Raw genomic sequence first — 27,847 nt, 5'->3', positions numbered from 1 at the left:
CTTTTACGATACGATACGATACAACTTTATTGTCAGCCAGGGCTGAAATTCTTTTTGCATCCCTGGGTAGCTCATCTAAAAAAGTGGACATAGACATACATACAGACATACATAAGATGAATAACACCAAAAAAACATACATGAAACATTACCACAAATGACATAACACCCAAGTAAGGAAACAAAGCATACATCTTTACTCTTTCACGATACATGGATGCCGATTCGATTTGTACCGCGATTTTCATATATGCCAATTCTCGAAGTATTGCGATTCAATAGTATTGAGCAGGGCTAAATTAACTTTTTTTTTTTAACTTTTTTAATCACCAGCCAACATTGCTAGTATATTTTTAAAGTTACCAGCCAATCAGATTTTCCACTAGCCAAATTTTTACTAATTTCAACAAATTTTAATAACTAAATTACTTAATTTCATCAATACCGCACACTAGACACGTAGCCAAAGTCACGACATGGTGTTCATGGGAAATGTAGGATTAGTACTACGGACAGAGTTGCCAGATAAAGATTACATTTCCAAGCCAAACACACACAAAAGCGCCCAAACTGGCAATCTGGCAACATTTCTACAGCTGGCCGATTCAAACAGACGCAGTGTTGTTTGCTGCTTTCATTACCGGCCAAATTGGCTAATAACTTTACAATGTTACCCGCCAAAGTAAACTTTTACCAGCATTTGGCAGGTTGGTGGGTGTCAATTTCAAGACCTAGTACTGAGTATTGCGATTCACTTTGTAAACCTATAACATGCACAAAAAAGATATATAACACAATAAAGGAAAGGGAAAAGCCAAAAAGCATAATATGAGCACTTTTAAGCTATAGAGCGCAGTTTCTGTCTCCGCCATGAGGAATTCTAAGTAATGACAACAACACTGTCGGCGCGTCCACATGATACAAGCCTTACGTGATCGCGCACCCCCCACCCCTCCTCCACGCAGTTGCTAGTAGCCAAGGAGGACACGGAGGATTAACAAAACATGATGGATTCTTCAAAAGAGAGGTAAGAGGTAATTATCTTCACTCGAGTTTCTGCGCACGAAAGTCGCCGGACAACACCAGTTTCTGAACATAGTCATACTGAGAAATCCAGAGAGAGTTGTGTGGAGCTGATAGTCTTAATTAGCTTTGTAGCAACTCATTTGGCAACGGCTTGAATGTAACGGACGTTCATTATTATGGAAACTTGCATCTTAATGTATAATTAAATCTAATTATTATTATTTTTGCACAAAATAGCTTTGATTGTCTTATAGACCAATCATGTTAGATTACTGACAATGTGTCTTTGTCTCGCCACAGGTTGCATCTTCATGAAGACGGCTCAGTCAAACCGTCGGGCAGAGACGCTGATCTTCAGCCGCCACGCCGTGATCGCCGTCAGAAACAACTGCCTGTGTTTTATGATTCGTATCGGGGATCTCAGGAAGAGCATGATTATAGGAGCCACCGTCAGGTTACAGGTGCTTGTCTACTTTATTATCCCCAGTGAAGAGCGCTCTCTTTTTACCTGCTGTGCTGGAGGGAAGGAGAATGACTTAAATCTGCCGTTTATTGGACAGCAGTGTATTATTTTTTGTTGCTAGATGGTTTCTTCTTGATGAAAAAGGTTTCCTTTCTTTGCTGAGTAGTCTTCAGTAGTTTTTAGATTTTCACTCGTTGTACGTAAGATCCATGTATTTCGTAGATTATCATTTAAATTGAAGGAACCTATCGTGGCGTATTAGGGCTATTGCAGGTAGCCGGGGGAGGAGGGCAAAATATATTTTAAGATTAATGTGTTACATTTATGAGAAAAAAAATTCACAAATTTATGAGAAAAAAAAGTTTTTTGTGAACCACATCACTTCACTTTGCAAGGTATAAAATAAGTATAATTTCTTTATTATTGTTTGAAATTATACTTATTTCGGATAATCGGATTTAGCAATAAGGAAAAAAAGTGCACAAATAAGATTAAAATGAACGCATAATAGGGCGCCTGGATAGCTCAGTTAGTAGAGCGGGCGCCCATATATAGAGGTTTACTCCTCAACGCAGCGGCCGCGGATTTGACTCCGACCCACGGCCCTTTGCTGCATGTCGTTCCCCCTCTCCCTCCCCTTTCGTGTCTTCAGCTGTCCTGTCGAATAAAGGCCTAAAAATGCCCAAAAATAATCAAAAAAAAAAAAAAAAAAAAGATTACTTGATAATAACCGGGACTATGTGGCTGCAGGTGGTGAGGAAGACGACCACACCGGAGGGGGAGGTGATCCCCATCCATCAGATCGACGTCCAGACGGAGACGGCTTTGGCCAGCAACAGCCTGTTCCTCCTCGCCCCGCTCATCATCTGCCACATCATCGACAAAAACAGGTACCCCCGACCGCACCAGATTAGATAAGGTGTGTGGAAGACATGGGAATCTGAAGGGATCTGAGTATTACACTGGATGATGAGAAGCGGGACAGAATCTGTAGGAATATTAAAACCATGTCACGTGATGTGTAGGTGCGCCTCATTCAGTTCAAAATTAGCCTATGCATCGCTTCTATTGGACTCCCTCCAGATTGTTTAGAATTCAGAATCAGAATTGGTTTTATTGGCCAAGTATACTTACATACACAAGGAATTTGACTTTGGTAGGTGTTAACTCTCTATACATTCAACAAATAGACATGTAGTAGTAAACATTGGTCTGAAAGACACACCAAATTGTTGGAAATGTAAGACAGAGGACGGCCAATTACTTGATGTCCTACAGTCCTGTGATGAGGTCCAGGATACATAATAACCTATGTCAGATTGCAGGGACCCAGGTTCCATTCAGCCTGAGATTATTTGTTGTAGGAGATGGGTCATTTTGTACTACTTAAGTTGTCTGACTGCCGTCCAGAAATGTTTTCATCCTGGTTCAACCATGTAAAGCACTCTGTAACTTGTAAGCTGTAGAATAATATTTTATCATAATAATATTCAGGATGGATTTTGAACACTAACACACACACACACACACACACACACACACACACACACACACAGTGTAAAGCTGTAGTTGTGTGTTGTCAGCCCGCTGTACGACCTGTCGGCCATGGAGCTGCAGTGCAGCGACCTGGAGGTGATCGTCATCCTGGAGGGCGTCGTGGAGACGACAGGGATCACCACGCAGGCCCGGACCTCCTACGTCTCCGACGAGATCCAGTGGGGTCACCGCTTCGTTCCCATAGTGACGGAGGAGGAGGGCGTTTACTCTGTGGACTACTCCAAGTTTGGTAATACAGTCAAGGTGAGAGTTCTAACAAACTGATCTTCACTGATTGGTATAGAGAATATTAGAATGAAGTCGTACTGTTAAATTCTTTTGCTGTATTTTAGGTATCTCTCCCTTGTATATTCAGATTGCTGCTTCTTTATAACCTATATCCTTATCAGTTCCTCCAGAAAAACGCGATTATGCGATCGCATAATTCAATGCATAATCAGCCAAAGTCTGCATATTTATGCGGGGGCCACATTTTTTCAAATACGCCGCACTTTCGCGGCATAAATTGCAGATTTTTGCGCAAAATATGTGGGGCTTGCATGATTTCATAATCCCCACATTTTTGTTGCGAAAAAGTCACATATATCTTAGCAGAAAGTTGAAAAATGTTGCGTTTACTTCACACAAGAGCAGCCATTTTCCCCTGTTGCCATGGGAATGTTATAAAGTGACGTAATTACGCGACGTGAACATCATCGAAAAGCTGCAAACTCTGCGATGGAGCCATGATGAAACCGCAATTTTTGCAAGTTCCCGCAATTTCATTGCAAAAAATTGCATAAATATCCTGCCTATTCCATCGCATTTTTTAAGAAAACGTGCCACATAATCAAGGATTTTTGCTCGCAACAATCACAAAAAAACTCCGCATTTTTCTGGAAGGACAGCCTTATGATAATGACTTCATTCATAGTCATTGTAAATGATACCTGTGTTTCAGGTAACGACCCCACGCTGCAGCGCCAGAGAACTGGACGAGAAGCCGTCGATCCTAATCCAGACTCTGCAGAAGAGCGAGCTGTCGCACCAGAACTCGCTGAGGAAGCGTAACTCCATGCGGCGCAACAACTCCATGCGTAAAAACGCAGGAGGCAGCGGGGGTCTGCGCAGGAACAACTCGGGGCTCCTGACACCGAAAGTCCAGTTCTTCACCCCGACCGAGGGAGGCCAGAACCTGAACGCCGTTACATGAGGCCTGCCTCCAGCTGGCTGCCCTGCTCCTCCTGGTGGCCAGGAGGATTATGGGTGTTGGTGTTCTTCCTCGTCTGATGGGACTCCTTCTCTTTCTGTTCACTGCCTTATCTAGACTCCCAACACTTTTAATGTTACTTCATGTTCACACGCATGGAGTAATCTAGTTCTTATTTTTAGAATTAACTGTTGCAGTATATTTCTCCACACTCATAGCGCAGCCACAAACCAATCCATTTTTCTCTCTCTTCATTATCAACAAAGCAATAATAAACATTGGGCCTTTATGCCTGTTTTATCATTTCTAGGGAGATGTATTTTCTTATTGAATAAAGTCACAGTCTAACTACTCGTAGCGGTAACTAGTGGCAATCAATCACTGTACTGACCATGTGTGTTTTTCATTTTATTTTGTCTTTTGTGTTGTTGAGAATAAATGCACTCACTTCATTTGAATATGGTTTAAATAGCTGAACTGCTCAAATGATCCCAGCGAGAAAATGTTTTTAGAAAATCAGCACTCAAGCAGCTGTGCAAAGAAATCAAATTATGTTGAGAAACATATCATGTGTAATATCCTATATCTTTTTTTGTGTTTTTGTCTTTGTAACTCGATGTCATTGTAAATGAGGGCTGCGCCTCAATGATCTCCTGAGTATAAATAGAGGTTGAATGAAGGAATGAATGAATCAATCAATCAATCAATCAATCAATCAATCAATAAAACAAGAAAATATGATAGTACAAACAATATAGATTAATTCTGTATAAATCAACAGATATTCAGAAGGCCATGCACATTAAAATAAACAGGCATCTAAACCCACTCTAAATTCAAATAAAAATCCAGTTAAATTGGAGGAACCTTTAGTTATTTTGCATTATTAATGTAAATGTAGCCTAACGTTTACAATGAATTATTTTATATGTATCATTTTCAAAATGAATAACCTGTTTACAATCAAAATGTTGATATTATAAATAGTTTTACACAATATATAATCTTGCATTCGAGTCCTAAAAGTATCCTTTGGACTTTGTGATTAGTATTACGTTGCCTTACGTGCCTTTGACGTCGTCGCACCCGGAAGTGAGAGTGGGAAGGTGAAGCGACGAGGGTAAACCATATGTCAATGGGGTAAACATGGCTCGTAGTTTACTTTGCAGAGCTGTCGGTGTGTTTCAGCTCAGCAGGACTTCAACACTGCTGACAGGGACTCGTTTCTACTCTCAGACGGAACCGGAGCCGCTGACGGTGAGACTGCAAAACAACGGAATAAGGTGCAGTAACGAAATGTGTCCTTCTTGAAACTGTTATTCAGAACTGCTGTCAGGTCAAGCTTATTTATGGAGATTATATAGATTTGAACAACAACAGCATGTTCCAGTGGTACATACAGTACTTCGTTACACATGCCAATGTGTTAAGATAAATTCGGCATACATTTCATTCCTGTCAAAATCATATTTTTGTAATAAAAAGCCACTATTTGGATTTCACACTTAACTGTTAAATCAACGTTTTCTTTCTCAAGGTCTGGTGTAAATTACCAAATACCAACCAAATGAGTACTTCAGTTTATAGAACGGTATCATTATTAATGCAATGTTGGAAAGTAATTCAGTATATTTACTCAAGTACTAACATTTTGAGGTACTTTATTTTTCTTTACACTACTACTCCACTGTCATATAATATTGCACTTTTTGGAGTACATTTGCATTGTATTTTGCTATAATTATTTGACAGCTATAATAACCACTTACAGATTAAATTAACAGTTAAAACATAATTATAATAACGTGGATTAAACTACCAAAAACTACTTAAAATAGTTAGAAAAAAAAGCTCCGTCTTGGCCAGCTACCAGATTAAAATATATTTTGTTGATAATACTCCACATGTACTTAAGATTATAAATACAGGTCTTGCTTTTAATAGAGTATCATTACATTAGTAGCCTAGTATTGCAACTTTTACTCAAGTACAGTATTAATACTTTTTATATCACTAAAATTATGAGGTCATTTTTTGTGTAAATGGAAAATATTTATCTGGTATGCCATCTAGTTACTATGCAGATTTTAGATGTATATGGTTTCTGTCTGTGGTGGAGAGTCATAAGGTCTCCCAAAATGAAAATACTCACCAGTACAACACAACTTGTTCATTAATGCAGTACTTTAATATTCTCTGCGTGCCTAGTTAAAGAAAGTATTCTGTTCATTAATACAAACTCTGAAGTCTTATTGTACCAGTATGTTTTTATAAATGACTAGAGGAAATTACTACATTAAATTACTACATTTTTGAATAGAGTTTGGTTTAAATGTAAAGGGAAGTGGGACATTATCTTATTGGTAAAACAGGTCATACAAGTTCCACAGATTGTAAAGTTGCTTTAAATCTTTTGACTAAACCTGGGATGAATATAATATTCCTCAGGTACAAGTGTCTGTAGTATTTAGTTTATAATGACTCTGCTGCAGTTCATTCTTATTTATTTTCATCTCCTGTGATTGTTTATTACAGAATCACATTTGTTTTCTACTTTATAAGGAAATGCGAAGTTTGGTGACTTTTTGGCCTACTAACATAGTAGATCCCTGTACGACAATACCAGTTTAGTAGAAAACTTCTGTAACAAACTGTAGTTCTCAAATACACAAACCACCACTGTAGAATGTAACTTCTTCTTCTTTTTCCAGGAGAATAATATTAAACAATCCCAAGAAGAGGAATGCTCTGTCTTTGTCCATGCTGGAATCCCTCAAAGAAAACATTCTTACTGACGTCGACAGTGATGATCTCAGAGTTGTTATCATATCAGGTAGGTACAGTATTTATTGTGAGTGTGTGATAGAGAGGGAAAAGATGGTGGTCTAACCTGTGTGTGTGTGTGTGTGTGTGTGTGTGTGTGTGTGTGTGTGTGTGTGTGTGTGTGTGTGTGTGTGTGTGTGTGTGTGTGTGTGTCAGCCAAAGGTCCAGTGTTTTCCTCTGGACACGACCTGAAGGAGCTGACGTCAGCCCAGGGCAGAGAATATCACACAAAGGTGTTTCACACCTGTGCAGAGGTTAGTCTCTGTGTTTCTTTCTCCCACCCTTTGTCTTTTTTTCTTCTCTATCTATCTATCTATCTATCTATCTATCTATCTATCTATCTATCTATCTATCTATCTATCTATCTGTCTGTCTTTCTGTCTCCCCCACTTTTTTTGATTGTTGATTAATGTAACTGACATTTTGGGTGGCCTCTAGCTCACCCAGTAAGAGCGTGCGCCCAATGTAGGCTGAGTCCTTTGCAGTGGCGCAGGTTTGAATCCAACCTGCTGCCCTTTGCTGCATGTCATCGCCCATCTCTCTCCCCCTTTCCTGTCTATCCACTGTCATTATCTAACAAAGGGAAAAAGGCCAAAAAAAAAAAGACAAATGCATATTTTATGATAATGTGACAGGATTGCCATGTTCTTTCACTTTATTTGTTTATGTATTATTCATCTATGACACACACACACACACACACACACACACACACACACACACACACACACACACACACACACACACACACACACACACACACACACAGAAATAACTAAAGCTGTAAAGATTAATCGATTACTATTAAATTAATCAATTAATCATGTTTCTCTGTAAATTCTCTAAATCCAGCTTGCTAAATGTGAATATTTTCTAGTTTCTTCACTGCTCTTTGTTAGTAAACTGAATATCTTTGAGTTGTGGACAAAACAAGACATTTGAGGACGTCATCTTGGGCTTCAGAAAACATGGAGCGACATTTTATAGACCAAACAAACTAGTCGATTAATCGAGAAAATAATTGTTAGTTGCAGGCCTACAAACATCTACACTGGCTCTTGTGCTTCAGGTAATGACTCTGATACAAGACATACCTGTTCCAGTGATCGCCATGGTAAACGGTGTTGCCACAGCAGCCGGTTGCCAGCTTGTTGCCAGCTGTGACATTGCCGTGGCGACGGAGAAGTCCACCTTCGCCACTCCAGGTGTCAACGTGGGTCTGTTCTGCTCGACGCCGGCGGTGGCCATCGGCAGAGCTGTGCCGAGGAAGGTAAGAGCTTTAGTGGAAAGACACTCGCCCACTTTAAGTGTGTTTTGAGCTGATGTTTAATTTATTTACATTTCATATTTTCATGCATTAAAAACTTGTCAGGATGAAACAAATCTCTTTGCTTTTAGTCATAATTAGCATAATTTATTATACCAAGATAATCTTTGAGTTTTGAACTGTTGGTCGAACAAAACAGGAAATCTAGACGTTACTTTGTGCTCTGGAAACTTGTGCTGGCCATCTTCATAAAAATAACTGAGTTGTAGCCCTACTTATAGCCCTACTTATTTTTTATTTACTGTTCCTGTCAACTTTGATAATAATATTTATTTTTCAACTGTAAAATATCCTACCCAAATGTTTTATGATTATTACAAATTAATGTCATCCTTCTTTTTGACCAGGTTGCCATGGAGATGCTTTTCACAGGAACTCCCATCTCCGCCCATAATGCTTTGCTGCATGGTCTGATCAGTAAGGTGGTGCCAGAAGAACGACTAGAAGAGGAGACATTAGCCATCGCCCAGCGGGTGTGTCAGGCTAGCCGACCTGTTGTAGCCCTCGGCAAGGCCACTTTCCAAAGGTGAGAGTTTTCAGAGTACAGACAGACCTTTTTGTTTTTGACTTTTTTTTAAAGGCCGGTGATGCTTGAGATGATTCATGGTGGTCACCCCCAAAACAAGAAAGGGTTGAATTTTCAAAATGATTCTATCAGTGGAAAGATTGTCAGCCTGTAAGTGATGATGGCATCAAAAATGTTTGGCTATGGCATATAGTTTAAAGAGTATAAAGATGATGGAAATATAAACTGATTTTTTTTAAATGCTGCACTTGGCATCTTTAGTTAGCTGGAATTATTAGAGAATATTTTAGGGCAAATATTGTTGGTGATGACAGATATAAAATGTTATTAAGAACTATATATTTTCCCTAATAATCAGCATTCCTCGTGAAAACATTTGAAACAATATAACATATACATTTATCTTCACATGTGGTGTTCTCTTCTCCTTTGTTTCCTTCTAAGACAAATGGCTCAAGGTCGAGATGCAGCGTATGCCACCGCCTCCAAGATGATGGTTGACAACCTGGCTCTAAGAGACGGACAGGAGGGGATCCGGGCCTTCATAGAGAAACGCAAGCCAGTGTGGAGCAATAAAGCAGAAAAGGCCCATGACTGATGGACTGTTGACTTCATCACAGGAGACAATGATTATCCTGACTGCTACATGTGGTCTTCAGTTACTAGTGTGGAAGAATAATTAGCACCAGTCCCAAGTCAATGTATGGGCTACGCTACTTTTAAAATGTAGCTGTCTAATTTGCAAGATCACAACGATTGAAGTTTGAATTATTGACTCCCTGTTCCCTGAGGATTTCCTCCTTTTTGCTGGGACTGAAGACAAGTAGCTGAACCATTGTGTGCCTTAAAAGTTGCTTTGTGGAGAATGAGGAGGAAATGCTTTGTTACCAACCAGAGGACTCCAGATGTTATATGACCTAATGGACGAAGAATGCTGCTATTCATTTTTGTATAATCATATAAATGCAATTAATAGGGATACACATTGGTAGGAGTTAATTCAAATTTCCAGTGTTTTGGAAGGACATTTCTGCATCATTTTCTGCATAGATAATATGAGGTGACTTACAGTTTAAGCTCATTAGGACCTATTTGGTTCTTTGATTAAAAAAAAAAAGTAAAAGCATGTGTACATACACATAGACGTCACAAGGTGCATTTCAGCATGTAAAGGGATACAGTAACTAGATAAATAGATAAAGATAAATGGATGCCCTAACATAAAGCTATTTTATCATTGAATTATTCATAGCATTAATAGCCTCTGAAAATTGAGGACATTAAAAGAAAACTGTATAATGTAATGTATATAACTTTATAATAAGGTGAAAAATACTTCTGGAGCCAACTGGTTACTTTTACTTTGCAACACAATTGCGGTCCTACAAGGTTGCCATCAAGTATTACAAAAAAACTAATTTCACAATTAAACACTTACCACGAAGTACATGAAATTAAGGATGTTTAGTTCAAAGTAAAGTTAGAAGTAGGACTGGTACATACGTCATGATCGTCTATGGTCATGACCAAAATAGTTTATTAATTATTGTATTATCAGGTACAATTGTATTAGTGTTATTTCCTATCATTTTAATTTTCCCTATTTAAAACTCAATTTTTAGTTTATATATAGATTAGGTCACATCCGGCCGCCATCTTCGTTTTGATGTAACTTCCGAAAGCAGGTCAGGAACTTTTTGGACGGAGTAACTTTTAATACTAGACGAACAGAAGTGACTCTAGGGATGCTTTCCAACAGCGGTAAGCATTGATGTGTGACCTTTTGTGTTTAGCAAAGTTTGTCAGTGATTTATATTTCAGCACAACTGAGATGATAGTGCGTGGTCGACCGCTTGTAATGCTAAAGTTAGCTAGCTAGCGTTAGCTGTTAGCCCAAACACCACTTGACGGCGAGTTTCCTCCCCCTGGTGTTGTGTCGAAGATTGTTTGCCCACCGAACGTGTCTCCCCTATGTATTTCATACAGTATTTGATATTAACCTGAACCAAAACGTATGCCGTAACCTCGAAGGGGTCGCTTTCAGTTTAACAGGAGGGAAACCCGATTCTAAACAACCCGGTGACAGCGGCACCTCATGCACTTTTCTTTTTAACCAGTTTTTAAACTTGACCCACTGCCGACCGAGGATACACGCTAACTAAGTACCTGCTGCTTGTATTACATGTTTAATGTCTTGCCTCAGTTTCACAGTATTTTTTTTCTTGCTAAATGTCAGTACGCTTCTGCTGTTGCTGCTGCTGTTGTTTCGTTGTTGGTGCTTGCATATGGTAGCTTATACACTTGAGATTAAAGTTGTTATCGGCATTATTGTCTTACCAGATGTTGAAAGCCTTTGGTTGCTGAGTTTGCTTTATAATGCTCCTGGCAGCATCTAAGGTTTACATTAATAGTCTTTTGGATTGTAAACTAATGTCATGTAGCAGCAGGCAATGGAAGCCTAATGGTCATGTTAATAAATATGAATACTAGAGAGTTTTCCTGTCTGCTGTTGATCAGTGGAAACTCGTGCACTTTTCCTCTGGCTTCCACTTACTGCCGGCCTGCTGGTGTTTAACATAAATAAATCCTCTCAGTTCTACTGTATGTTTTTCCCATTGAATTTCAGTAGTATGCTGCTGCTGCTGCTGTTGCTGTTGTTGTTGTTGTTAGTGACTTCCAGCCTGAGTAACTTCCAGCTTCCAGCTTGAGTTACGTTGCACTTGAGATATCATTTATTATCAGCATTGTTGTCAAATGTTGCAACAAGTACCTATTTTGAGACACCAAAGTAATGGGAAATGATTATTTTGAACGAAAAACCGTCTTAAACCTAAATCAGTTTACAATAGACACAACAAGGAAGCAGCAAATTATCACATTTTATTTTTGACATAAATGTATAACACAATGGATTATCAAAATTGAAAATAAGTGTTTAATTATTACAAACTATTCTACCAAGAATAACTTAAGTATTTAAGTAAGGTAAATTTCCAGTAGGGCTGAAACTAAGTTCATTTCAGTCGCATACCAATCAACAGTTTATTCTAGTGAACAAGTCTGAGTATTCCTCTAATCTTCTCATTTATGTTAATTGTTTCCCAAAATAACATGACTGAGTTTAAGATTTGTGGGTTCAAAGCAACATCTCCCTGCATCACAAGCAGTGTTGGGGAAGTCACTTTTAAAAAGTAGTGTTTGCTCGTTACTCGTTACCTCTTAAAAAAGTAATCTGTTACTTTACTTAGTTGCCCCCTATGGAAAGTAACTTTTTACTTTACTCGTTACTTTTAAAAGCAGGCGTCTCTGGCAGAGACTGAAGTTAATTATACAAAAACTATCTTTGACCATAAAGCCAATCTCTGGTTTATCAGTGAAGTGTCTGAACTCCACTGCAGACTGGATTCTCTACTCACAGAGTGATGGCTGATTCATTATGAACAAGTCCAGCGTGGGTTGAATGCACATCAGCAGGTCATCGGCGTTACACGGTGTTAGTGTATACTATGTAATGTCTGTATTGACTTGTACCAGTGGCGCAGCCACGATGGTCCGTGCATTGTCGTAGAAAAATGCAGCCTCTTTTCTGGAAATCCTTGCGTGTCCGTGCAACCGACACAAGTCCACAGCGGTCCGCTGCGTGCACGTATGAGGCCATCACCACCGCATCCATCTGTGAGGTTGTCAGCTTTGTGTCTACCTTGCTCAGAGCGCCGTCCAGCAAAAAGCCACGATGCTTAAAAAGCTCTCAAAAGTTAGCTTTGGCTGCTTCTCGCTTGCCATGATTGCTCTGCTACCAGCCTCTGTCACGTCCCGTGTGGAGCTTGTGAGCGCGCAGCTGAGAAGGCAGTGTCGCTGTCAAATCTGTCCCTGGGGAAAGTAACGTTGCGCCAAATTGAAAAAGGAACTACGTTTCGTTACCAAATTTTCAGTAGTAGCGCGTTACACTACTTTTTACCCGAAAAAGTAGTTACGTTACTGTAACGTGTTACACCCAACACTGATCACAAGCATCGTTTTTTAGCACAGATTTGTCATCTTAAAGCCCATGTTGCAGGTTAACCACCACTGTTGATTAATGGGTACATAAAGCACTCCACATATGTATATCATTGTTAAAAATGTCACCAAATAGTGTTAAAGGCCAGTTTTTACCGTTTTAGTCGTTTAGTGGGTTTTTTAACGCAATTCGGTGATGACGTCACGTTGGGGAGACGTGCCTCAGTCTAGTACTAGAACTATGGTGACTGACTGGGATGAGGAAGAGGTGGAAGAGGGGTTTTTACTGTCAGTGAATAGCACCGAGTGAAAGTCAATGTTTTCTTTATATCTAGTGACAGTGATCATGTCGTTAGTTCAGATAAGTACCAGTAAACTTATCTAGATCTAGAAATAGAAGACATCATGCTAGCTATGGGCTAACTTGCCAGTCAGTCCCACCTGTGAAATCCCCCGACGTTGTAAACACATTTTCGATTAGATAGCTCACGTTTTGATGGTAGCCTACTAGCTCCAGTAACAACATATTTGCCTAGTGTTTATTTATTACTTGGATGGGGATGCTGTTCGGCTTTTCACAAGTTTAGACAGCTAGCTAACGCTACGCCGACGTTTTGCTAACGTTAGCGCAACAGCGTTAGCCTAGACGGCTAGGTAAATATTACGACTGCCTTCGTTGTTTCCTATATCTGCGTCCACGTTGTCAACATAAGACATGTGACGTTAGTGCTCCTTTTGTACCATAATTGTATTGAATGAAATGTTAAGCTTCGCTCCTACGAGATGGGTGGGTTTTTGTTAGCTACGTTACACACAAAGTTAACTGGCTATAGTTAGCCTGTGCTAGCGGAATTAGCTAACGTTGCGTAGCCAGCCAGCAGCTTCGGCAGTAGTTCCGGCGAGCTAACCACGACAGCTAACACATCCACAAGCGTCTCTATTTCAAACATCACTGCAGATTGACTGCTTTTAGCAGCAGAGGTTGATTGTGGGCGACAATACTGTCGTGGTTAGCTTACCGAAACTACTGCCGATTGCCGAAGTTGCTGGCTGGTTACGCAACGTTAGCTAATTCCGCTAGCATACAGGCTAACTATAGCCAGTTAGCTTTGTATGTAGCTAGCTAACAAAAACCCACCCATCTCCTAGGAGCGAAGCTTAACATTTCATTCAATAAAATTATGGTACAAAAGGAGCACTAACGCAACATGTCTTATGTTGACAACGTGGACGCAGATATAGGAAACTCCGAAGGCAGTCGTAATATTTACCTAGCTAGCAGTCTAGGCTAATGCTGTTGTGCTAACGTTAGCAAACGTCGACGTAGCTAGCTGTCTAAACTTGTGAAAAGCCAAACGGCATCCCCGTCCAAGCTGTGTTTCACTTTCCCTCCAATATTATTATACACATAATAAAGACACATGGACTCGGTCGAGACCAAAAGCCATATTTTGCAACACCAGTGGCACAGACCGAGACCATAGACAGTGAACAGAGATGGGGCTTTAGTCTGTCGTCTCCCCAACTTGACGTAGTGCAATGCATTGTGGGGGAAAAGAGAATCATTGCAAACCGCTGTAAAATAGTACTACTTTTTCATATTTTATTCCGTTTTGTGATATCCATTGTATTTGATGTTGTTGGGTAACAGTTTAAATGTTTATTACCAACAAGCAAATTGCACAAATTCATTAGAAAATAAACCCTGCACCATGGGCTTTAAGGCCCTGACACAGCAAGCTGACCGTCGGTCCTAGTTGGGCCTACGGCGACATACCGTTGGCCTAGTTTGTGCGTTGTGTCCCGCACCATCGCCAAGTTTCTGCCTTTGGCCGCTGAACAGCCAATTCATATGATTGGCTGTTCAGCTTGAAAACGAAAGTGAGGAAAACAAACAAACAAACGTATGTGAGAGGCACACACAAGGCTCCTTTAATTTTTCACTTCATCTGATCAATCCAATACACATAAGAGCTGTCAAAACTGTTCAAAAATGACGTTAGAATGTTTCTTTTAAAAAAACACCGGTTCAAACGATTGGAATAACTATTTCTGCACATTATGTCCATAAGATGGCAAATGTACAACGAGATATACGTAACTACTTGTGTAGGCATATTTATTCCAACAATAACATGTCTTTTAAAAGATCTCTACATACCTACACAAAATAAACTAATGTTAATAAACTAATATCCTTTACTGTGATATATTTTAATATAAAGACCGTAATAGATTTCTCTCTCTCTGCACCCTCTGCACTGCTTAACAATTAGCTTCCTAGCAAGCTAGCTTACTAGCAGACTCTTAATTGGTAAAATGTAAGAACTTAATGTTTAATTCACACGCTCAATTGTCAAAACGAAGAAAAGCACATTGCTATTGCCAGATGAGTGACAATTTAGTTTGGCAAATTTTCTATAACCAGTGTATGATGAAGGCATGTTGGGTGGGTTAAATTAGCAAGCTTACGTTAACTAATGAGCCAGCAGCGGGCCGTTCGGTCCCTCCGCTCCCACCGTAGGGAGACTTCTTTGCCAAGAGAACGGATGACAGACCGGGAGGGGGACAGTCCGGTTTAGAGATGTTCCCGATACCGATCTCGGCTCCGATACTGCCTAAAACGCTGGTATCGGTATCGGGAAGTACTGGAGTTCATGCACCGATCTGATACCACGTAATAAAGCCCTAAAGAAAATCTACGTTAAAGTAATTTATTTGTGTTCTTTTCTGTTATAACTGACTGTCAAACTGCATAATTAAAGAAAGTTCTGTGGCATTCATGTTTCACAAAGAGTTTAACCTGAGCCAGACCGACAACAAAGATAGAAATCATATCACATCCATACCGGGATAGTAGTATACAGTTGTTAAAACTAAATAAAATATATGACACACTGGTATCGGATCAGTACTCGGTATCGGCCGATACGCAAGTTCAGGTATCAGAATCGGTATCGGGAAGCAAAAAATGGTATCAGACCATCTCTAGTCCGGTTAGCCATCTCCCAGTGTTCGCTGTCTTCCCGGCGGGGAGTGAAGCAGAGAGACCGTAGGCTCCATTCGGTTCTGCCACTGATCGAGCACAGCTGTTTGTTTTTGTTATCATAGCAACGTTATCCAGTTTCCCTTGTTGAATGACGAATACATTACCGCCGTCTGCTGGTATGGAAAGTTATTTCCTCTCACGCAGGCACAGAATGCACGTGGTACTTGGCCGGCGGCTGTAGTCTCTGCGGTGTGTCCAGTGCTAATTTTTGGCCAAGGCCGGCGTGAGGCGACGCCACAGTCGGCTGTCCTCGCCACTAGTCCCCAGCCGTCGGCTTGGTGTGTCAGGGCCTTTAGTGACAAGTCTTTACACCACTGACAACTATTCTTTGCAGGAACCAGAGGCAGGATTTTGTTGTTCCCCAGAGTTTGCTCATCCGGCAAAGCTCTTGACATGACTTTCAACTGAAGCCGTGTTCAACTAATTTATACAGAAAGATACAAGAACATTATAATGCATTCAGCAGCATATTATTTTTTTTCAGTATAACTTACTTATTTTTAACATATTGTTTCTGTACATTTTCTAATCATTTAGATTGTAGCAGTGCTGCAAATAACTATTATTTTCATTATTGGTTAGTCTGCCATTTTTTTATTAGTTGGTCTATACATGTCAGAAAATACACATTACACATTTCCTGAAGCCAAATTTGACCTTTATCTTCAAATAGCTTTTTTGTCCAAGCAAGCAATTGTCCAACCCCCCAAATGATCAGTTTACTATCTCATAAGACAGAAGAAGGGAAGCTGAAAATCCATACAATTGAGAAGCTGGAACTAGACAATATTTGTTATTTTTGCTTTAAAAAGTAGTTAATCAAAATAGTATTTATCTGTTGCTTGACTGATGGATTAATCCACTATATCAGCTCGAGATTGTAATTTATCCCCATTAAAGCTATAGCGTGTAGTTTCTATCGCCCCCCCCATGGGGAATTTCTATACTAAGGGTGGTGATGGTGCAGTGGATATGACATACATTTGGTGTGGGAGATCTAAGTTCGATTCCCACTGCGATACATCAACCGATGTGGCCCTGAGCAAGACACTTAACCCCTAGTTGCTCCAGAGGCGTGCGACCTTTGATATATATAGCAGTTGTATGTCGCTTTGGATTAAAGCGTCAGCTAAATGACATGTAATGTAATGTAATGAATTGTAAGTAATGACAACAACACTGTCGGCGCGTCCACATGATACAGGCCTTCCGTGATCGCGCATTTATTTTGTTTTACTGGGAAAAATAATAATTATAATAATTGGTTTTAAGATATGGCTGCAACTGAATGATTTTCACCGTAATTTAGTATGTCGATAATTCAACACGTCGTTTAGAATATAGTGAAAAATGTCCACAACAATTCCCTAACCACCAAAATTATGTTTTCAAATGGCAAAATATATATAATGTAGAATGACAGAAAAGTAGCATATTTTCACATTTGGGAAGCTGAAACCAGGGACATTTTATCTTATAACATTACTAGTATACTATTACATTATTGATTAAATAACATTTTTTTTATAGTCGATTGTTATCTGGATGTGGAAGTTATAATAGAGTATAAACAAAAAAATATAGCCTAATATAGGTTTGACAGCTGAGAAAGAAGTGTTTCTTCCTTTCATTGTTAAGTGCTGGAACCTCAATTACTATTACTATTTACCAAATCTGTCATCCCGGATTCTGCATTTATTCCATCCTAAAAGCACTTTCTGCCCTTCTAAAAATAAAGCCTATCCTTACCTCTTGGGTTTATATCCTTAAGTCCCCACTGGGGGGCAGAGTTTGATTATTAGGAGAAAAGACAGCAGAAAAACCCCCCATTGGAATAAACCTCTGATTTACAGCAAGTCAAAGACAGAGCCAGCGACTCATTTTCACCGACCTCATTTTATTAAGCAAAGTATCAGAATGGTCTGCAATTAGTTGTTTAACAAAAAACAAGGATAACTTAAGGAATGTAATGAACAGTACGGCAATACTGTAAGAGAATAACTGCTTCAAAACCAGAGTATGAGGAATAATAATAGGGAATGTGACTGATTAAATGTTGAAATGTGTGACTAACACATTTGTGACATGTAGTGTGTGTGTGTGTGTGTGTGTGTGTGAGAGTGAGTGAGTGTGTGCCAGCAGCTGAACAGTAGTCGATATGACAGTGTTGAAATTAATAAGATGTAATGAAGCGAACTTGCACTGAAACTAGTTCACATCCATCTCTGGCTGCATGTGCTCAAGATGTGGTAACTGCAGTACAGCAATAAAGATAAAACAATCTATGGTTACTAAGCAAATCAGATGGCTTAAAGCTATATATATATATATATATATATATATATATATATATATTTTATTAGCCCTCACAAATTAGCTCTATATTCCTCGAGTTTTTAATCCAAAAAAACTACACTGGCCTCAAATATGTAAATAACCAACGCACTTCACGTATAAAAGAGAAATTAATTGCACATCAGTTAATCAGGAAGGAATATTATCACTGAAAAGAGACTAGAAAATAAACAACAAACCCTGCCCTTTCTATACTGTAGGCGCTGCAAAATTGAAATTGAAATCAAAACGTACAGTGTATGCATGTTCATTACTGCTTTCTAATTTCATCATTGGACATAGTATTATTTCTTCTCTTTGAAAAATAACATTCACAAGCATATAGAGTAAATCAATCTCTAATGTAAATATTTGCACGTAACATAAAAAAATAAAGATGGAAAATAAATCAGAGTTTTCCCTTTTCAGGAGAATGTTCCCCTGCTACTGACAACTCAAGCGTATTAACAAAAGATCCACTGTACATACTGTATCAGACTCTAAAAGATATATACTGTCTCCTCTTGTTAATGCTCTACATCGAAAAATAAAATAAAATCTTCAGTCAGTTTTTTTTTCTCTTTTTAAAGTGATCAGTAAAAACTTCAAAGGCTGGTGCATCCTGCAACGTTACGATGCAGCGTGACAGTCAGAAGGTCAGTACTTCACACATAAAGAACAGAGCAGAAACAAAACCAGGCTCCTAACAAAGCTAGGACTACTGCCTGTCTTTACCACAGTGTCAGTGACTACACCTCAGTTTATTTTTTTATTTATTTTTTTTTTTTTTACAGTGTCTTGCCATTTCTCTATCGTCCAATCACAGTAGCATGGACTCCTGCATGGCGAACGCTTCCTGTGCGTGCCTGTAGTGTGGTCCTCCAAACAGCTGGGGGAGCTGTTGCCTTATGACAGGCTGCTGCTCCTGGAACTGTGTCCTGTAGTGAAGCAGGCCGTCTGCGTTGGGGGGGAAAGTAAACTCCTCAACGGGCGACATTTGGGCTCGCTGGAAGCTGGGTGAGCGCGGCATCCCACCTGGGGATTGAGGGGGCAGCCCATCCTCCGGAGCCCACGGGAGCCTGTCTACAGGCCGCCGAGGCCCGCCTTCTGGCAGGTAGTGCGGGTTCGCCTCGCCTCTCCGATGCCCCTCAAACCTGTAGTCCACCGGAGCGTAGACCTGTGCGGTGGAGGTGAGTTGTTGCAGGTAGATAGGGGTGGAGCTCCCCTGGGTTTCCAGCTGCAGGGAGTGCTCCGGGGGAGGCCTGGTGTTTCGGGGGTTGTGGGAGGAGCTAGGTGGGGGCTGCCTGCGGTATGTAGCGAAGGAGTTGTTCATAAGAGCCTTCTCCGGGGAGAGGCTGTTGCTCTGGCGCTGGGTGGTGGCGTACGCTCGTTCCCCGTACGCCACACTGGAAGGTGGGGTAAATCGGGAGGGGGGAGCATAGAGTCTGTCCTCTCCTCTGTGGTCCAGGCTTACGCTGTATGCGGGGTGGAAGATAGGGACTTCGGCAGTAGTTCTGCCTGGGGAGTGCTGCTGGGGAGGGGTGTGGTACCGGCTTTGGCTGCCAGGGTAACTGGCCTGGACCCCCCCCGGACTGTTGTGGGAAAATGTAGGAGGAAGAGGGTGTTTGGCCATCCTGGGCCCTGATGCGACGGAGCCGACGCTCCCAGCCAGGCTGGGTCCGCGGCTGGGGCTGCCCTGATGGAGGGACGATACACTGAAGGGTGTCTCACTGCGAGGGATCCTCATTCTGGACGGGGGTCTGTCAAGCTCCAGGATCTCAAAATCCTGCTCCGGCAGCCCTGGTACATTGTCATACTGCGAGGCGTTGGAGCCACGGTCGGAGTCAGGGATGAAGCCTTTGGGGCGCGGCCGGCGGTGGGGCGTTGCACCGTCTTCTGGGCTGGAAGGGGCCGGCGACGCCCCTCTGCTCAGATGCACTTCCCGGGCAGCTGCTGCTTTGACTGCTTCCAGCTTTGTCTCGGACGGTTTGAACCAGCGGGGAGTGATTTCTTTGCGAGAGCTGGAGGCTGCGTTGGAGTTATGGTTGGCGGTGGCGTGGCTCTGAGGCTTCCCTCTTTCCCCTGCAATGAGCTGTGGTGTAGGGGTGGGGGCTGAGGGCGGTGTTGCTCCCCTCTCAGGTGTGGTGGAGGTGGACTGCTTCCGCTGCTCATTTGGGATCTCCCCCGACCCCCTGGAGCGGGCATCCCTCTTGTCGGCCTTGTGGTGGCGGATCGATTTTTCCAGCGAGTCCCGGCGTGACCTGCTGGGGGGGCGACTGTCCCGCTGGCGGTCTGGTACGGGACTCGGATCCCTGGTAGGCTCGGCTGGCTCGGTGTGGCTTTGACCGTTGGCCACGTGGTTCAATGCTGCTGCTGCCAGCTCAGGAGGAAGCTGCCCTAGAGGCTTCTTGGGATACTCGTCGTCTTTACCTGCAAGATGAAAACAGTGGAAGCACATTAGAGCACCATCAGGTACTGAAACTGAACACTGATGGTTTGACACACTTGGTGGCGCTGATTCACATCAGATGAGGAGTCACAACAGGGACATGGATTCATGCAACACCACTGCCATAGAGAGGTAAAAATAAAGGAGAATTACATTCATCACGACACATAATCACATTTCCACAGGCAAAGAGCAAAGGACAGAAAGAAACCCATCAGAAAGAGTGTTTGATATTAATTCCCAGCAGGCTGGAGGGGCTCAATTAGGAAGTGACATTCAATTGAGTGGTCTCTTTCATTAAACTGTACTTAGCTGCAGCAGTAGGCCCAGACTTAAAAGGTCATACAGAAATAGTTTTTGATTAATGAACCATGTTGAATGTACTGAGACAGATATGTACAAGCATTAAAGTCACAGCAATATTTCTTCACTCAAGACTACTCAGCTTGCACAAAAGTTACTATTCTACAACCAGTACAAGTTATGACATTAATACTTAAAGTTACTGATTACGTCACAAAGAAATAAAAAGTACAGTTGACAGGAACATATATACAGTGTGCAGACACAGTGATGGTGACGCTGGGTGTGAGTGTAAGGGGGAAGGGAAAGTGTGATCACCAGAGTCGCAGCTGGAGGTAGATGAAGTGCTGTAGGAGTGAGCCAGTAAGTCAACGTATTGGAACTGAATTCACAAACTAAAGTGTCTGTCCATGTTGAGTTTATCTCCGGACCTCAGCCTTTTTTTCTTGTACACATTGCTTAAATTAACAGGGGTACTACCTCATCCAGTTTTCCAACTGCAGAATTGACCGTTTGTGGTGGGGGAAAAAAAAAATCTATCTTTGAGTACATCTGTGAGACAGTTGGCCAAAATCAGAAACAGCAGTGTTGCAAAGTGTTCTTTCTAGCCACAAATTTTCTTTCTTTCTTTCAGGAATCCTTCTCCACCGGAGACTGTCCTATAACATTATCCCGTCACAATCCGGTAAGTAAACCTACTCATAGTTCCTGTATGCGTTTTCAGATATAGAGCAGGCAGGATGATAGTTTACTTAGGGCTGTGACGGTATGGATTTTTCTTACCGCGGTGAACAAGCAACCTGTCACAAATGGCGGTTAAAAAGTAGAAATACAAATAACTTTTCTGTAGAAAATGTAAAGCTTTATTTGGTATCTTAAACATTTTTAATTTTGTAATGTGTGGAAATTATTTTACTATCAAAGTAGATTTTAAGTGACCTGTAGCTACATTATCAATAAAGGAGCGGTGCAGTATAACATTCAAATGTAATGATCAAATATTCATCGCAGATGCAAGTACAGCCAGTCTATTTCACTTTTTGAATTTAATGAAAAAATAGGAACACAAGACTTTCCTATAGTGTAATAAAAAACTGTATAAAATCCTAATTAAAATTCCCTTCATTTTCAGATAATTATAAATTCAAGGTGTGTGCAACAATTATTGTCACACTTACACAGGTATGTAAGCATGCTTTCTGGCTGGTTTAGGTGAACTTCCTCTGAAGTATACGAGCATTGTTTGAGCCTTACAGATTGTATATTGTCCTCCATATTCTTTACTTTATGACTAAGCTGTTCAAGGCTACCCTATTGGTGGCTGCTCGCAGGTGTCACTATTGTTTTTATTTCACACAGCCAGAAAGAGTAAGTGATTTCATTGTGGTGAGGAAGTGTAAAACGGTGGAACCTGCTTAACCTTGCCCTAAGGAGCTGCTTTTACATCAAGATAATATAAATGCTGCTGCAGAGAGCTTTATCCTCACTTATAAACAAAAGGTTGGAGGGAAATACATTTGCAGTAATGTTAGTGGATTTTAAGGGTCATAAAAGATGCAATTTCTCCTCTTGTATGATAGTCTTTAGGGGGAGGTGTGTCGAACAAGTCACTATCTGTATAAAAGATAAAAGGTTGGGTTGATAAGAATCTTAAATCCAAACTGTTTGCTCATACAATCTTGTAGTTTCAAGCTTTGAACAGTGTGCAGCACCTTTTCTTATATTTTGTTCTGAAGGTACATAAAGATTATATTTACTAATACTATCAGCACAAATGGTCTACCATTGGTAGCTTTTAAAGTCAATAGCCCATATTGACCTAAACTCTCTCTCAACTTTTTTCGGGAGTTAGTGACAAAAAAATTAACTGAATCCAGCCTCTGCCACTCTATATCAAAGATTCATCCAGCTGGTGTTTGCAGTAAATTATACTGTGGTGGTGATGTGGTTAGTAAAAGTGGAGTCTATCTCTTAACTCAAACTAGGCCAAGTGAAGTTCAAAACCATAAAACCATTCTCACAGTTCTGCCAATACAAAAATGCAGATTTAAAAAATATCCCTCTTGCACCGCAGCAAATGTGGTAGCAGATGGTTGTTAAAATAGAAGTTAAACAAAAGCCTCCAGTGTTGGAAAAGTGGCTCATTATCTTGTCAGCGGGCAGGGGAAACGAACAGACAGCTACTGTTATATTTGTGTGGGCTCTGGAAGAAAGGGAAATTCTGGTTCCTTCTTCAGCTACAGTATTGATGTCAAAAAAATCTTACAACAAAAAAGTGTCAACTGCTGGTTTAGATGACTAACTGGCTAATGACTAAATACAGGAAGACAACACAGGAACCTGAAAAAGATGGTTGAGGACAGGTGTTCCGTATTTACAAATCCAAGACTGCACTTTTAAAGTCAGTAGAGTCACAGTAATAGTCAGTGTGCAGATCAGCTGTTGATTAAAAACAGTGATAGTTGGCCAACAAAATACTATCATAAGCTATCAAACAGACTTATAGAAAAAATAACTTCCCAGTTGTAACAGTATCATGCAGTGCCTTAAGTTGGCCGTCAGAGGGCACTTTATGTCACATGGAATTTAACAACCACTTTGATATCAAAATATGAGTCAAGGGTAAAAAAAACCAACTGAAGATACAGAGACAAGAGGAGAGCCAGCCACTGCAGGACTGAAGCAATGCATCTGAACTTAGTTAAAACATTATGTGGGGGATAAAAAAACTGCTGGAAGTTTTTGAAGGAAAAAAACCCAAGTGCCGTTGGACAGACAGGCGACAGACAGGACAAACGAACTGACTGACTGAGGGACAGATGGACAGAGACATAGAGAGGGGAAGACCAGTCAGGATAGCCCACCGGTTACTGTTGTAGGAGGGAATGTGGCCCCCACTCACAGCCACACTTTTGTTGTTGTTAGCTAACATCATTTGAAAGAAGAGGGAGAGAAGGAAGATTAATGAGGAGACAGAGCAAGATTAGAAACACACACTGCTACTATTGCTACAGCTACAAGCTAAAGGGCAGCAGGAAGCCATATGTATTATAGTCATGTAAAGGCAATAATAAAGAAAGAGGTGCATCTGTTTCTGGGTAGTGTTTGTCTTTTTTAGGGACCATATCAGTATGGATTGCAGCTTTTGATAGCTGATTATTTTTAGGTTTGGACATATTTGTGTGAAGAAATGATGACTTTAAATTGCTTTTTCAGTCCAAACCCAAAAAGATTTAATTCACATAAAAAAGAAAATATATAAAATCGATAAATCCTTTTGTTTTGCTCGGTAATAAATAATAAAAAGTATTTTTTCTCAGACTAATTAGGGATACTGAAACCCTTATAATGACTACTACTTTCAAAAACATACTCATCCATACTTGTGTATATTGTATTAGTTCAGGCCTTCCTATGTACGATAAGCATACTATTAACCAGCTCTGCATGAAATAAAACAAATTGCATAATACTTTGATTTGTTGTAAAAGGCAGATAAGAACAAGGCTGACTATTGGTTTAAAGTTGTCTCTGTGATTTAAGGTCCAGTAGTGATGTGGCTGCAACAAGTGCAAAAGAATATTTTCGTATTCATAGCTGGTTGTGCTTTGTCTGTGTGCTTCAGGCTGTAGCAGTACCTGGTGCAGGCAGCTCCAGCTTTGCCTTCCTGAGCTCAGTCATGGACGCCTGTAGCTGCTCGACCACAAAGTCGTCCTCAAAGAAGAAATCTTTGGACAAAGTCACCTGCAGAAACTCCACCAGCTCCTCCATGGACAGCTTCATCAGGTGCTCTGTAAATCAAACACACACACACAACACAAGTAAGACTTTTTTAGTCTTTGAAAGGTGGACATCAGTAGCACTGAACAGAGTAAACATTCTTACTCTTGTGCAGTTTGAGGATAGTGTAGGACATGGTGGGCAGCACTCGTTCTCCCTCCAAGATGTAGATGTCCCAGATTCGGAGGGTCAGGGTAAAGGGAGTCTTGACACAAACGGAACAAAAGGTTAGACGATCTTATTGTTTTCCCTTTACGCTTCTCATAGACTGACATATTGTTTTGGCTCACATAAAGGATAAGGCTGGTTATATAGCTCTATTTTTGTTATTGTCAACAAATCCCACTAAAAGTGTGTTAGTCCATCTTTCAATAAGTTCTGTCTTTCCTACCCTAGCCCATTGGTTATTTGATGAAGTGAATCTCAAAAAATGGGTCACAAATATATATATTGTATATAAAAAAAACACTGGACAGTGTAGTTTTTAGCAAATTTGCTCAAACGGGAGGAAATGGTGCATTTGTCGGGGACTTTCGATTCACCCCTGTTCACGATTTCATTTTTAAATGACTTCGATTTATTTATTTTTTTCTCCTTCAATTAATTTATTGAAAGCATTTGACATAGACATGTTTTAATTATGTAAAGATGTATGTTCAAGGAGTTCAGATAGAGCCTACTGTGATGGCCAGTATTAGGGGTGCACCATTCAGAAAATGTCACGATTCGATATCGATTTTCAGGCTCAAGATTCGATTCAAAATCGATTCTTGATTTTAAAAAACGATTCACAGTATGTAATCGTAGTTACTTTTCCCATGTGATTGCAGTAGACATAAAATTTCATTTTTCTTTTTTTTTATTAAAAAATATGAATATATTTTTGGAATTCTACGAATTGATTTTGAATCGGTAGAGCTTGAATCGCGATTCGAATGTGAATCGATTTTTGCACACCCCTAGCCAGTATGTACTTCATGTTCTTTATTCATTGAAGGCTCTATGTTTACAGGCTTGTGGTGATGCACAATGTGCTATAGGTGCCAAAAAAAAATCTGTTTGGAACTGCCAATGTGTTTTGTTGTGTCATGGTTCATGTGTGCAGTAAACATTACACTTCGGGAGAAAAAAATCGTGGCAGAGAATCATGATATCAATTCTAAACTAAAAAGAAAATCGTGATTCATATTTTTCTCCGAATGGTGCAGGCCTAGCATCGATTTATTGTTGGTTTTGCTCTTTTTATGGGATATGACGACAATAAGGAAATTACAGAATATCCTTTAAAAGTCTGATGTTATCCCATATCGTTTAGGGCAGACTTGAAGTTGTTTCCGTCCTGATTGCAGAAAATATGCTTTTATTTTCATTCCAATTTTGTTTTCTAATTTTCATATAAATAGTAAAACATAATGCTGAGGATTAAATATGTCTTGTTATGGGAAGATTAAGCAAGGAAATGTTCCCATCGGCTTTGAAAGAGAAAACCTCCAGCAGCAGTTTGGTTACATTTTCCTACTTCAGCTTGTTGGTAATGTACTTACTCTGTCCAGGAAGCACTGGAAAAACCACTTCATGGTGTAGAGACTGGTCAATACCTCTTGGTTGTCCTGCAGCAGCAAAAACAAACCCAACAGAAAGTCTATTTAGTGCACTGAGCAGGGCACATATTCTATGTTTGTATAGGTCTCTTTCCTATGATAATATAGTTTAATCTAGATAATGTATGTCACTTGTCAAAATATAATGCTTGTTTGTGTTCTGTATGTCCAGGAAACACTCATATCTCTAGTATATTGACCACATCTTTACATAGAACATATTATTTATCAATGCATTACGCCTGAAGGTGTATTAAATAATGGCACTCATAATACTGAAAGTGTTCTAATGTATTGACATAGGCCAGTAGTTGTATGTGTAGACAGACTTCTGGTAATATGAGCACTTGTTGCATTATTAATTGCTACAGCAGTGTTGCGTCTCACCAGGTGTTGTTTCAGTTTGGGCATCATCTTCTTGAGGATGCGGTCGTGGTGATCCTGGAAACGTATCAGCTTCGGGAAGCCGGGGATAAAAAACCCTAAAGGTAAGGACAGAAGAGGTGGTCAGGTTAACAGGTGATAACTATTGAATCATTGTTATTACATACTATGACTTTTTTGACATTTTTTATAGCATGGTAATATGACTACAATTGTCGATGGCATTATATATGACCTTTTTGAAATACTATACTATGACTTTTTCGACATGCTATATTATGACTTTTTTCATGACTCTTTTCAACATACTATGACTTTTTCATGACTTTTTCGACATACTATACAATGACTTTTTTTGTGTCTTTTTAGACATACTATACTATGACGTTTTTCATGACTTTTTGACATGCTGTATTATTAGTTTTTTATTTACAGTGATGATCACTGAAAAGTGAACACTGGAGCTGGAACAATTAGTAAATTGACTGAACAAAACTAAAATTCATTGACAGAAGATGAATGACTGAGTTACTAATCCGGCATTTCCCCTTCTTCTGTCTGTCTTTAGGCTGTGACGCGAGCATCGGGAAGGTGGTAAGTTATGAGTCTGCCACGACCCGGCGGATCTGTGGGAAACCAATCTTAGACAACAACGCAGTCAACCTGTTCACCTCCGTCATCATCACACTCGTCCTGCCAGGGCTGGCATGGGGGATGCGGCCTCGATAGACTGACAACTGTCAATGCAGCGGAGCCGGACGACTAATATGAGACGGACTGCTGATTATTTGAGTAATATGTTGGTTGTTGTTGATCACAGAAGCATCACACTAAAAGTTAATACAACACACTCTCTGCCTGCATACTTGAGAGGCTCTGATCATGATATATCTCTTTGGAAGAAAAAAGTACAGGAAATAAATACTAACCAGTAAAAACTTTACAGTAACTGATGGACAGAGGATATTTATGCAGGTTTTAGGAGAACGTTTTATGGCCCGCATGCATATATGGAATAGTAATGAAATGGGTTGTGT

The 27,847-nt window shown here is 40.3% G+C and overlaps 3 protein-coding genes across 4 annotated transcripts in view; 2 read left to right on the top strand and 1 right to left on the bottom strand.

Moving 5' to 3' along the window:
* LOC116050335 (ATP-sensitive inward rectifier potassium channel 8-like) overlaps positions 1–4,693 on the top strand; it is an 8,861-nt gene extending 4,168 nt beyond the window's left edge. For both annotated transcript variants that reach the window (XM_031300339.2, XM_031300340.2), the window contains 4 exons: positions 1,327–1,487; positions 2,240–2,379; positions 3,073–3,289; positions 3,987–4,693. In XM_031300339.2, the coding sequence (XP_031156199.2) occupies positions 1,327–1,487; positions 2,240–2,379; positions 3,073–3,289; positions 3,987–4,238 (770 nt within the window). In that variant the 3' untranslated portion in view covers positions 4,239–4,693. The remainder of the gene's footprint in view (positions 1–1,326; positions 1,488–2,239; positions 2,380–3,072; positions 3,290–3,986) is intronic.
* A 619-nt stretch (positions 4,694–5,312) lies between these two features.
* LOC116050336 (enoyl CoA hydratase domain containing 3) lies at positions 5,313–10,047 on the top strand. The gene is made up of 6 exons (XM_031300341.2): positions 5,313–5,518; positions 6,947–7,068; positions 7,215–7,312; positions 8,128–8,328; positions 8,733–8,911; positions 9,356–10,047. Exons 1-6 carry the CDS (start codon positions 5,382–5,384, stop codon positions 9,507–9,509), a joined length of 891 nt encoding a protein of 296 aa, XP_031156201.1. The 5' UTR covers positions 5,313–5,381; the 3' UTR covers positions 9,510–10,047.
* Positions 10,048–18,808: 8,761 nt separating this feature from the next.
* Positions 18,809–26,912, bottom strand: LOC118494033 (USP6 N-terminal-like protein; the record flags this gene model as incomplete). Its single annotated transcript, XM_035996384.1, has 5 exons — positions 18,809–20,723; positions 24,684–24,836; positions 24,931–25,030; positions 26,370–26,435; positions 26,814–26,912. Coding segments are annotated over 5 exons (2,028 nt in total), but the record flags the coding sequence as incomplete, so codon positions are not given.
* Positions 26,913–27,847: the final 935 nt, after the last annotated feature.

This window comes from Sander lucioperca, chromosome 20 (genome assembly GCF_008315115.2).
Source record: "Sander lucioperca isolate FBNREF2018 chromosome 20, SLUC_FBN_1.2, whole genome shotgun sequence".
NCBI lineage: Eukaryota > Metazoa > Chordata > Actinopteri > Perciformes > Percidae > Sander > Sander lucioperca.
This window is presented reverse-complemented; position numbering and strand designations above follow the sequence as displayed.